Source organism: Anguilla anguilla, chromosome 1 (assembly GCF_013347855.1).
Source record: "Anguilla anguilla isolate fAngAng1 chromosome 1, fAngAng1.pri, whole genome shotgun sequence".
Classification (NCBI taxonomy): Eukaryota; Metazoa; Chordata; class Actinopteri; order Anguilliformes; family Anguillidae; genus Anguilla; species Anguilla anguilla.
The window spans coordinates 440,022-452,500 of NC_049201.1; the positions used below are offsets into that span (position 1 = coordinate 440,022).

General features: G+C 48.1%; 2 protein-coding genes across 5 annotated transcripts in view; one reads left to right on the forward strand and one right to left on the reverse strand.

Annotated features, from left to right (window-relative positions):
• Positions 1-5,645, reverse strand: LOC118223054 (membrane progestin receptor alpha-B-like). Of its 2 annotated transcripts, none has more exons than XM_035409127.1 (2): positions 5,466-5,645; positions 1-1,504 (listed from the first exon to the last, which is right to left on the reverse strand). In XM_035409127.1, the coding sequence occupies exon 2, from the start codon at positions 1,472-1,474 to the stop codon at positions 419-421; it is 1,056 nt and encodes a 351-aa protein (XP_035265018.1). In that variant the 5' UTR covers positions 1,475-1,504; positions 5,466-5,645; the 3' UTR covers positions 1-418. The 2 variants fall into 2 exon arrangements, with proteins under 2 accessions (XP_035265018.1, XP_035265028.1); XM_035409137.1 differs by having other exon boundaries at positions 5,406-5,645.
• Positions 5,646-7,351: 1,706 nt separating this feature from the next.
• The window catches only part of wdtc1 (WD and tetratricopeptide repeats 1), a 13,346-nt gene continuing 8,218 nt past the window's right edge, over positions 7,352-12,479 (forward strand). Inside the window, exons 1-4 of one of the 3 annotated variants that reach the window (XM_035406334.1) lie at positions 7,352-7,654; positions 9,643-9,820; positions 11,038-11,121; positions 11,516-11,562. In XM_035406334.1, the coding sequence (XP_035262225.1) occupies positions 9,755-9,820; positions 11,038-11,121; positions 11,516-11,562 (197 nt within the window). In that variant the 5' untranslated portion in view covers positions 7,352-7,654; positions 9,643-9,754. Of the gene's footprint in view, positions 7,655-7,749; positions 7,872-9,642; positions 9,821-11,037; positions 11,122-11,515; positions 11,563-12,479 lie in introns of those variants that run through there. The other 2 variants (XM_035406315.1, XM_035406324.1) reach the window with 2 other exon arrangements.

Below are 12,479 nucleotides of genomic sequence, written 5' to 3' on the forward strand. Positions count from 1 at the left end.
TAAGATCTCACCAGCTAAGTTAAGTTGCTTTATTTTAAAGTCTTTATTCATTTAGACACCGGGAAAATGATTGCAAAGTATTGAACAATTAAAAAAAACATCTGTGTACGCTAACATTCAGAACAGCATTTTTATTTCTTAAGATTGAAATGCTTTAGGAAGTAACTAGCTTTGCTGATCATGCTCAGGGTCTACAGGTGTGAAAGCCCATACAGACCAGAACCACACAGAGCACGTCCACACAGACCACACCCACAGGGACCACACCCACACAAACCACACCCACACAGACCACACCCAGAGAGATCACACCCACATAGACCATGCTCACACAGACCACACCCACATAGACCACACCCAGAGACCACACCCACATAGACCATGCACACATAGACCATGTTCATGGAGCCTCACACTATCATGAACTTTTGTGTTTCTGTCCAATCAGGTGCTGCGCTCGGCGGGTCATGAGGATGGTGGTGATGGCGCAGGAGAGGGCGAGAGCGGCGAACAGGCCGAGGAGCAGGCGGGGGGCCTGCGGGCCGGCGGGGGCGTACAGCGCTCTGCGCTGCAGGTAGTCCAGGTGAGACGCCCGGATCTGGCTGAAGGTGCAGAGCACCACCAGCACATGGAACACCTGGTGGCCCTGCGGCAGGAGGTCGCAGCGGCCAGGAAACCAGCGCTCCGGCACGGGCCAGGTGAAGAAGACTGCACTGAGCAGGAACAAGGCCACCTGCGCGCCGTGGTAGCGCCCGGCCTCGTCGTCCGCACAGGTGGGCAGGCAGGTGGAGAGCCGGTGGAAGATGGGGGCGGAGTCCCAGGCGTAGGCTAGGGCACACGGGAGCAACTGCCAGACCCCCCGCGCCCACAAGGGGCCCCCCAGCTTGGTGCAGCAGCCCCCCAGGCAGAAGACCAAGGACAGCAGCGCCGCCAGCGCCAGGGAGGCCCCCTGTGCCCCCCCGCGCCAGCCGGGCTCGGCAGCGTAGTGGAAGTGCACCGCCGCGCTGGCGTACTGGTACAGCGCCACGCCCGTGTAGTCCAGGAAGTAGAGCGCGTGGTGGTGCAGCGGCGACCGGGCCGACAGCAGGTGCGCCGCCACGCTGAACAGCATGTAGGTGAAGCCGGAGCCTAACAGGAGGAGGAGGGGCCAGGCGTGGGCGTCGCCGGCAAAGTCGACTGTCTCGGCCAGCCGCAGGGACGTGGCGAGGATGAGCAGCGCCCCCAGCAGGTGTGTCCAGACGTTCACCGTCTCGTTGTGCCTCTGGAACAGAGACAGGAAGTAGTAGCGCCAGGCCAGATCCGGGGCTCGGTACCCGCTGTGGATGTAGGGCTCCCTGAAGAAGGCGGGCACTTCGCTGGCCCTCAGGGTGCCCGGTATGGAGGGCACAGCCTCCCTCAGCACCTGCGCCACCTGCCGGACCTGCTGCAGATTAATGAACAGGTGCCCAAGCCTCTCCATGACGATTGTTGCCATGGCTGCTGGTACTGCCTCCCGGGAAAGTCACTTCAGGAGAAAAGCAACAAAACGAAAAGTTGTTAAACAACGAGGTCTGAAAACAGGCTGGTGCAGCGTGTGCCTGAGACACAGATGAACCTGTGCGGAATAAATGAAGGTGTTTAAACTTGTTGCTCATTATGGTGTCGAGTCCAGGGGGAAGGGACTCCTAACAGGAAGTGAGACGACCCTGCTGATTAGTTAACATATGGGCAGGAGGCCTTCCAATCAGAGGCGTCACATCCCTTTCAGCTTGAGCACAGGGACGTGTGTGACTCAATCTGAGCACAGGGACGTGTGTGACTCAGTCTGAACACAGGGACGTGTGTGACTCAGTCTGAACACAGGGACGTGTGTGACTCAATCTGAACACAGGGACGTGTGTGACTCAGTCTGAACACAGGGACGTGTGTGACTCAGTCTGAACACAGGGACGTGTGTGACTCAGTCTGAGCACAGCGACGTGTGTGACTCAGTCTGAACACAGGGACGTGTGTGACTCAGTCTGAACACAGGGACGTGTGTGACAGCCCTTTCAGTCTAAACACAGGGACGTGTGTGCCTCAGTCTGAACACAGGGACGTGTGTGACTCAGTCTGAACACAGGGACGTGTGTGCCTCAGTCTGAACACAGGGACGTGTGTGACTCAGTCTGAACACAGGGACGTGTGTGACTCAATCTGAACACAGGGACGTGTGTGACTCAGTCTGAACACAGGGACGTGTGTGCCTCAGTCTAAACACAGGGACGTGTGTGACTCAGTCTGAGCACAGGGACGTGTGTGACTCAGTCTGAACACAGGGACGTGTGTGCCTCAGTCTGAACACAGGGACGTGTGTGACTCAGTCTGAACACAGGGACGTGTGTGCCTCAGTCTGAACACAGGGACGTGTGTGCCTCAGTCTGAACACAGGGACGTGTGTGCCTCAGTCTAAACACAGGGACGTGTGTGACTCAGTCTGAACACAGGGACGTGTGTGACTCAGTCTGAACACAGGGACGTGTGTGACTCAGTCTGAACACAGGGACGTGTGTGACTCAGTCTGAACACAGGGACGTGTGTGACTCAGTCTGAACACAGGGACGTGTGTGACTCAGTCTGAACACAGGGACGTGTGTGACTCAGTCTAAACACAGGGACGTGTGTGACTCAGTCTGAACACAGGGACGTGTGTGACTCAATCTGAACACAGGGACGTGTGTGACCTGCCAGGAGAAATTGAGGGGCTCTAAGTAACAGACCTGTTAATTACATTGATTCAATTACATTTTCTCTGCAATTAATCCATTTATTGTGATAATTATATTATGAGCACCATTACAATACTAATTTAACGCACAATATTGTGTTGGTAATTTTTGCTCTTTAAAGTAACGGTACCTGCGTGACTGAGCAGTACAGCAGGCATAGGTCCCCACACATGCAGTCTCTTTAGCAAACAAGTGAGTCTGTCGCAAACTGGGCACAGTGCCGTTATCGCGACATCACTTCCTGTGGCTCTGCAGGAAACATGCAACCCTCCATCCTGCTGTGCTTGCAGCCGCCCTGGCCCAGACGCAGTTTATTCCTGTGCAGTGTAAGCGCGTTAAACAGAACGAGGTCCAGACGCAGTTTATTCCTGTGCAGTGTAAGCGCGTTAAACAGAACGAGGTCCAGACGCAGTTTATTCCTGTGCAGTGTAAGCGCGTTAAACAGAACGAGGTCCAGACGCAGTTTATTCCTGTGCAGTGTAAGCGCGTTAAACAGAACGAGGTCCAGACGCAGTTTATTCCTGTGCAGTGTAAGCGCGTTAAACAGAACGAGGTCCAGACGCAGTTTATTCCTGTGCAGTGTAAGCGCGTTAAACAGAACGAGGTCCAGACGCAGTTTATTCCTGTGCAGTGTAAGCGCGATAAACAGAATGAGGCCCAGACGCAGTTTATTCCTGTGCAGTGTAAGCGCGTTAAACAAAACGAGGTCCAGATGCAGTTTATTCCTGTGCAGTGTAAGCGCGTTAAACAGAATGAGGCCCAGACGCAGTTTATTCCTGTGCAGTGTAAGCGCGTTAAACAAAAATAAACAAGATCAGGTAAAAACCTGGTATATGGCTGGACCTAACGCACGTGATCCGGCCGACCAATGGTGAAACTTCATCACTCACTCAGTCACTCACTCAGTCGTGTTTGTAGGGCTGGCCTCGCTGCTTAAAAACAGGAACCGGCTGAACGGTGGCGTGCGGTTTATCTCTGAGCTCCTGCACGGCGAGGAGAGGGAGCACCAGGGCCCATAGCCACCACTGGCCGTGGGGTGCACCCAAAACAAGAGCGATTACAGTCAAAGAGTTCAGCAAGGTGGGAAAAAGAATGAATAGAGTTCCCACCACACACAGTATCTGCTACCAGCCCCCAGAACAGAAATCTAAAAAACTGACAGACGTGTTTTGTCAAGATTTCTGTGTGGCTGAAATAACTATGAAGTTCAACAAAATACAAAACATTGAGTGACAAAACCAGTAGAGACACATGGTTTTACATACAAAAATGCAAATGTAAAAATGATTGTTGAAAGTTTACCCAGCGGCAGAGCAGTACAAAGGTTAGGGAATGCAAAGGCTGTGGGTTTTATTCCTGTGCAGGTTGCTGCTGCTCCACATCTCAATGGGCTACTTAATATAAATTCTTTAGTTAACTATCCAGATGTATAAATCAACTGAAAGTAAAAACACAAGCTATGCTAGTTGCTTTGGACAAGAGTGTCGGCTAAATGCCATTTTTAAAATAATATTCCTTCAGTCAGTTATTTACATAATACTGAATTTAAAAAAGTGGTCATAGAATAGTTTTAATGCCAGGCTGTTCCAAGAATTGAAGTTGAATTATTATTTTTACGAAACAGCCACTGTCACAGCATTTTACAATTATTTGCAAACAATTTATTTGACCAGTTTATTCTGAGGCACTCTAATCTCCTGGTGTGAGTCATGTCATTTGTAGAAATTTATAAAATAAAACGTGTAGTTCAAAAGTTTAGATCAATAACAATTTATAAATGAAGCCAGTTGCAATGGCAACAGTCTCCTTCACAGTATGAAACTTGCTTGGTAGGTAAATTACAATGCTGTGTTCTACATCCGTTTTACACCCCTTTCCAGAAACAAAATTTACCAGAAGGGTGACAGGTAACCAAATGGTCACTGTTGCCTCTACATGCAAGTCTCCTGTCTTCTGAAAGACAATCAAAATGTCCAATCCTTTGCACTTCCATGTGTCTATCAGGTCTATCCCAGTTCAAGACAACATCCAACCATGCTGAGGCAGACCAAATAAGCCAAATGTTTTTTTTTATTTTTTTTTTTTTAAGTTCAGCTTTATTTAAGCAGAGTAGTCACCTCTTTTGCAAGTGAGCCCTGGAGCCTGCATGTACCCAACGGAAACCCAAGATGCAAACACGGGGAGAACGTGCAAACGGAATGCGGAGGGGACCCTGTCCGCTGGGACTTGAATATTAACTAAATTCCTCACACAATACAAATAGCTCACTCAAGCCAATTAACTCAGTATATTTTTCATCACTATAACTACAGAGCAAATACACGTGATAATTCATGATTGGTTGGTCCATATCAAGGAGAAAATGGCACAGTAATAGAAGTTTGCTCTGAAAGACATTACATTATTTTAGATTATATTACATTATAATCACTTGAGCAAATGACCCCGGCCAATAACAGGAAACGCTCAAATAACTGTACTCGGAGAAATAGCCTGCACAAGACTGTCTAATCATAATTTCGATTTTGTTTTTCCTAATGGTGTGTTTTTATCGTGTCTCACAGTTTACAGCAAAAAAGCAAGTTACACATTAATAAATTCAGTCTAGCTAGAGTTGCGTTATACGTTGCATAGCCAGCTATGTTAGTAAAAGAATACCTTTAAGGTAGAAAGAAGCTGTGTCTTCAATGAAACTATACGACGGCTCTTTGCTAGTACCTTTGTACGAAGCCTGAACCCACGCTCCTGGTGTCGGTCACCGGTCGAAACGGCCACTAGGGATAGTCTGCCGGGATAGTTCGTCTTCTGTCCGTCTGTGCAATTGAATGTTTATAGGAACTGGAGAGGGTGGGAGGGGGTTCACGCCCGTTCTACCACTCCGTGGAACTGAATTCCGAAGTCACAGAAAGACGCAATTGCTTCCGAAATACCGATTATGTAACGTCACAACCAAATATACAGAGGGTTGTCGAGTAACTTTTGCTGAAGAATGTAGGAAGGGACTCGCGCATAGTTACATTACATTACATTACATTTATTTGGCAGACGCTTTTATCCAAAGCGACGTACAAAAAGTGCATTTCATGGTCATAGACAACTGCTAAACACAGGTTCAGTAAGGTACAATACTTATTTTGTACAGCTATTTCTAGCCAAGAACACAGTTTAGTTCACACAGTGAACACTATTCAGACCTAACCTCTGCAAAGCCAACTAGGCAGAAGAATAAGCTACAGTATTAGGACAAATACAAATTACCAAAAAGTGCTGGGATGGGACAAGTGTCATGAAAAAAAGGGGGGGTGGGGGGGGGGGGGGGGGGAGATTTAGAGTGAAATATACAGCGTGGTGGTGGTTAGTCTAGGTATAGTCTGAAGAGATGATTCTTCAGGCCACGGCGGAAGATGGGTAGTGAGGGGGAGGTTCAAAGAGGGACGGGGAGTTCGTTCCACCACTGGGGAGCTAGGGTGGAGAAGCTCTGTGATCCCTTTGGGTGGGTGGGAGGGGTTACAAGGCGCCCTGCTGCCGCAGAGCGGAGTGATCGAGCAGGCACATAGAATCGAGTCATGTCCTGCAAGTAGATGGGGGCTGTCCTGTTGGCAGCAGTGTAGGCAAGGGTCAGGGCTTTGAACCGGATCCTGGCAGCGACCGGTAGCCAGTGGAGTGATCGCAGCAGAAGAGTGACATGGGAGAATTTGGGAAGGTTGTAGATGAGTCGGGCAGTGGCATTCTGAATCATCTGTAGTGGCTGTATGGCACAAGCTGGCAGGCTTGCAAGGAGAGAGTTGCAGTAATCAAGGCGAGAGGTCACCGTAGCCTGGACGAGCAGCTGGGTGGAGTGCGTCGTCAGGTATGATTGAATCCTTCTGATGTTGTACAGAAGGAATCTGCAGGACCGTGATGTTACCTTGATGTGCTCCTTGAGGTCCAGTTGGTCATCCAGGACCACCCCCAAGCTCTTGGCAGAGTGAGAGGCAGTCACTGTGGTGCCATCAACCGTGATTGAGAGCTCACGAGGTAAAGAGGTCTTGCACGGGAAGAAGAGCAGCTCACTGTAGGCTACATACATACATACAGCACAGGGAGTCCCAGAACACCAATCTAGCGTTCTAAATAATTGCAGGATTGTTCCCAGCAGTTTAATCCAACTACATAAAATTACAGATGCATGCAAAAAGTTATACAAAAGGAGCTCCATAGTTATGGATTGTGGTTTTCAATATATTTATTTTCAAATGCTTAAATTAGATATATTTGCCAAAAACATGTGTCCAATGTGCTTTCTTTTGTACAGATTTTATGTTTTATTAAAAACTATCACTACTTGTGCCATTTTCTGCTGAGTGACCGCGCGAGGCCAGGGATGAAATTCTGGGTACATTGTGGATAAGATCTTGCCACAGGATCGGATCCTGCCAGAAGCAGTAGTAGGCTGAGACACCTGCATGTGTATTTTAAGCTCAAAGAAAAACTACATGTTCCATAAGACAGTGCGACTTTAATAGTCCGCCTTCTTTGTGGAGTTCCGGGAATGTGATATTTTTATTGGTTCAGGAAACTGTCATTGTTAAATTTTGGTTGCGACAAAACATAATTTACGTTAAAATTCAGGGAAGTTCTTACGCTCGATTGTTCCGTAAGGGTGTTAGACGCCAAGACGGGCTAAGTTTAAAACATTGCGTAAGAGTTTAGAGGTAGGATCAGCACTGGCATTGCAATTTGAGAAAAACATATAGTGAAGTCTAAATTACGAAGATGAAAATACTAAATTCGAGTGTTCGCTGCTCGTTTGTCACAATGGTGGACTCTGACTTGGATTAATTTTGCTGATATTTACTAGTTTCGTGAATATATAGGACGTTTTCCTCAGAGTTACGAATTCCATCCAGCAGCAATAGGCCAGACAGGTAAGTGAGATGTGTGTATAGCCTTACTAGCGTTAGCCATCCAAACACAGTGCAGGCTAGGCAGCTAACGTTACACAAGAATGTGTGATAGACGAGCTGTCAGGTGTAAAACAGGGCTGCCTCCTTTGTAAGGCAGTCGGATATACGGCAAGATCCTGTCGTCGTAGCCAGCTGAATGCGTCTACACACTGGCGATCTTTTATTAAACTGACGGCAAGTGCGTAGCTAGCTTTTTGTTGGGACCACATAGCTAACAGCTCAACAGTGGTTGCAGTTACGTTCCCAGCAAACAAGCAGTTAGCTAACGCGAGCTAGCATGTTAGGCGAAAGGCGCCGTTGGAAGTAGTCTGCAAGCTAGCTAACTGCGTTTGTTGTAAATATGGCTAACTCGCTCGTTAGCTAGATGCCAGTTTGGCTAAATGCCCCCATGGTGTCGTTAACTGACGTTAGCGATTAGTGTTTGATTAGTCAGTTAACAACATTAGATAGTCTAGTGAATTGAGTGCATGTGTTTTTTAGCTAAGTTAACTAACGTTACATACAGATGCATTGCGTTTTCTTGCGCGCTAACAAATCAGTAGCTTAGCTCAATCGTTAAAAGAACATTAGCTCGATAGTTGAGTTTATATGAAGCTAGCAAGCACTACAGAGACAATACAATAATAAAGGCATACGACTAATACTAGATTGTGAAATTATTCGTGGCAACCACCACGAAAAATGCATCGTGAGTGCCAATCCGTAATATTGGCGTGTGCTAAATCAGTCGTTCTGTTATAGAGTAAGTTACAGTTGGTCAGTTATAACATCAGTCGTTTTGTATTAACTAACGTTATCTGCGCTACGAAATGTTTACAGTTGTCTTCGGCCATAGTTGTTCAGATGCATTTAGTTGTGTAGCTGTATTTAGATCTGCGTGTATAATTTCTAGATGATCTAGTAGATCTGTTGATGTGTGATGTGGGCGTGGTTACGGGGTTCGGCGGAGGTTCAGGTGAGTGCACGCGAGTGTGCAGCGGGCAGCCGGCACGTTTTCTCCTGGTTAATGCGCTTTAACTGTCTTTTAAATTTATCTAAATTCGGGCTGTGTTTAGCGTAATACAGGAGTAACTGATGATTCACTAACCTTATTCTTCTGCCCAGTTGGCTTTGCAGATGTTAGACCAGGATAGTGTTCATTGCTCTCGGCTAGAAATGGCTGTACAAAATAAGTAATTGTACCTTACTGAACCCGTGTTCAGCAGTTGTCTACGATCATGAAAATGCACTTTTGTACGTCGCTTTGGATAAAAGCGTCTGGCAAATGAATGTAATGTAATGTAATTCAGTTTAATGGCATACATTGTTAGATTTTAAATGACTTCGCCTCTGAATACATTAATACATTACCATCAAAATTATGGAGCTTTAATTCACATGGGTCAATCCCGCCAAATTATTGTGTTTAATATTCAGATGTTTGGTCAGTTTCTCTTCTTTACTGAGCACAGAAACCCCACCCCCCCCGCCACACCCAAGGTGGGCAGCCCACACACAGGGGGTGTAGTTTATCCAGCAGTCCGTCAGTCAAGAATCAAAAACAACTTTGGAATTTGGTGTCATTTTTCAGTGCAGAGCCTTTTTGCAGGTTCCCGGAGTGCCTGTGCTCCTATACACCTGTTGAAATGAACTGTTAATCTCATTGATTCTGTGTGTGGATGTGGATTTGATTCAGTAATATATTCTGCCGTGGCTACTGTGGGTCATAACCAGGGTTTTCTTACCAAAGCTGGTAACACAGTACGGTTTGGTGGCACTGTACATATCACAGTGTGTTCAGTTCAGACTTTTTCAGTTCACAAACTATGTCTTGGAACATGTGTCAGAAGGGCTGTAATGCATAAATTATATGTTTTTATCTGTGTTCTGTCTGATTCTCTGTGTGTAAGTCTACGGTACACTGTGGCTCCTGCCGTTGATGTCTTGTATCTCCTCTCCTGTCTCTGTAGGCTGGTCCAATGTAGTGCCTCTGCAGTGGGAAAGCTCTGTCTACAGAACCCTGGACTGTCCAAATGCCCTCTGACCCCTAACCCCTGAACCTTGACCAGTAGTCCGTACCTTATGATTTGCTGTGAGGCCATGGCTGCTGTGAACATCACCAGTAACATCCTGCACAGGCAGCTCCGGGTGAGAGACCTGCTGACAGCTGCTCCTGTAACCTTCAGCACTACTGCTGCAGCTGGACCCGGGGCACTAGGGGGCGCTGTGGGGCACGGTGGGGCATTGTAGGGCACTGTTGGGCACTGTGGGGCATTATAGGGCACTGTGGGGCACTGTGGCGAATGGTGGGGCATTTAGGGGCATAATGGACTATTATGGATCATTGAGGGTAATTTAGGGGCTTTGTGGGGCATGGTGGGTCATGTCAGGGCATTGTGTGGCATTTAGAGACAACGTGGGGCATTTAGAGACAACGTGGGGCATTTGGTGGGATTTAGGGGCAATGTGAGGTATTGTGGGTAATTTAGGGGCTTTGTGGGGCATTGTGGGGCATTATTGAGGTCTGCTGTGTCGGCAGGCTCTCGACTCAGCTGAGCCATGTCTGCAGTCTCAGGCTCAAACACTAAGCTGCTGCTCAACTGCTGCCAGTGGCTCTAACTGCACACAGCTCTGATACCGTATGCACAGTGTGCCAGTGGCTCTAACTGCACACAGCTCTGATACCGTATGCACAGTGTGCCAGTGGCTCTAACTGCGCACAGCTCTGATACCGTATGCACAGTGTGCCAGTGGCTCTAACTGCACACAGCTCTGATACCGTATGCACAGTGTGCCAGTGGCTCTAACTGCACACAGCTCTGATACCGTATGCACAGTGTGCCAGTGGCTCTACCTGCGCACAGCTCTGATACCGTATGCACAGTGTGCCAGTGGCTCTACCTGCGCACAGCTCTGATACCGTATGCACAGTGTGCCAGTAGCTCTAACTGCGCACAGCTCTGATACCGTATGCATAGTGTGCCAGTGGCTCTAACTGCACACAGCTCTGATACCGTGTGCACAGTGTGCCAGTGGCTCTAACTGCGCACAGCTCTGATACCGTGTGCACAGTGTGCCAGTGGCTCTAACTGCGCACAGCTCTGATACCGTGTGCACAGTGTGCCAGTGACTCTAACTGCACACAGCTCTGATACGATGTGTACTGGGGTGTAAGATACTGAGTCCTACTGCAGTAATTAGGCCAATATTTGATATCAAAATGAATTGTTTTAAAGAGATGGTGGGTCATTGTTTCATTGTAAATTTAGTCATAAGTAAAAAAAAAAAAGTCTTTTAGAAAGCGGTGTTGATTCCGGTTGGGTGGGACTGCTGTGGAAATGCTGATTGCTGCTGTGCTTGTTTAGGATCAGGGAGCACTGGGCTTCCAAAGACACTACCATGTGACTGACTCCTTCATCAAGAGACTGGGATTGGAGGCGGAGCTACAGGTAATGCTACAGCCAGTCAGGAGCCTGCCATGTGTGCCTGTGCTTGAGTGCAGAGTGTATGTGTTTGTGTGCCTGCATGTGGTGTGCATGGTGTGGTTTATGTGTGTATAGTGGAAGAGTGTGTGTGTGAGTTTATATGGAAGTGTGTGGGTATAGTGTGTGGATGTAGTGTGTGTAGGTGTATTGTGTGGGTGTGTATATGGGTGTAAATTGTGTTTATAGTGTTCAGGGAATGGAGTTTTTTTCTCTCCCCCCTCACTCCCTGTCTCTCTCTTTCTCTCTTTATTCTTTATTATCATTTTATTTTATTTGTTTTGGAGTGCTGGTTGATTTAGATAAATGTTCTTTTTATGTACACAAGTTAATTAAAGGAGTTAATTTCTCCCTCTCTCAGGGCCACTCAGGATGTGTCAACTGCCTGGAATGGAATGAGAAGGGCGAGTAAGTGCTGCAGGGGAGGGGCAGTTTGAGTTGGCTGGGGGGGCAGTTTTTAGTTGTGGGTGTGGTTATGGTAGAGGGTGTGTTTGTGGATGTGGTTAGGGTAGAGGGTGTGGTTGTGGGCATAGTTAGGCTAGAGGGTGTGGTTGTGGGTGTAATTAGGTTAGAGGGTGTGGTTGTGGGCATAGTTAGGCTAGAGGGTGTGGTTGTGGGCATAGTTAGGCTAGAGGGTGTGGTTGTGGGTGTGGTTGGGGGTGTAGTTAGGCTAGAGGGTGTGGTTATGGTCGTAGTTAGGGTTGTGGATGTGGTTAGGGTAGAGTGTGTTGTGGGCGTAGTTAGGGTTGTGGGTGTGGTTGTGTGTGGGTGTGGGTGTGGTTGTGGATGTGGTTAGGGTAGAGGGTGTGGTTGTGGGTGTAATTAGGGTAGAGGGTGTGGGTGTGGTTGGGGTCATAGTTAGGCTAGAGGGTGTGGTTGTGGATGTGGTTAGGGTAGAGGGTGTGGTTGTGGGTGTGGTTGGGGCGTAGTTAGGCTAGAGGGTGTGTTTGTGGGTGTGGTTGTGGATGTGGTTAGGGTAGAGGGTGTGGTTGTGGGCGTAGTTAGGGTAGTGGGTGTGGTTGTGGGCGTAGTTAGGGTAGTGGGTGTGGTTGTGGGCGTAGTTAGGGTAGTGGGTGTGGTTGTGGTTGGGGTAGAGGGTGTGGTTATGGGCGTAGTTAGGGTAGTGGGTGTGGTTGGGGGTGTAGTTAGGCTAGAGGGTGTGGTTGTGGATGTGGTTAGGGTAGAGGGTGTGGTTGTGGGCATAGTTAGGCTAGAGGGTGTGGTTGTGGATGTGGTTGGGTTAGAGGGTGTGGTTGTGGGCGTAGTTAGAGTAGTGGGTGTGGTTGTGGATGTGGTTGGGGTAGAGGGTGTGGTTGTGGGCGTAG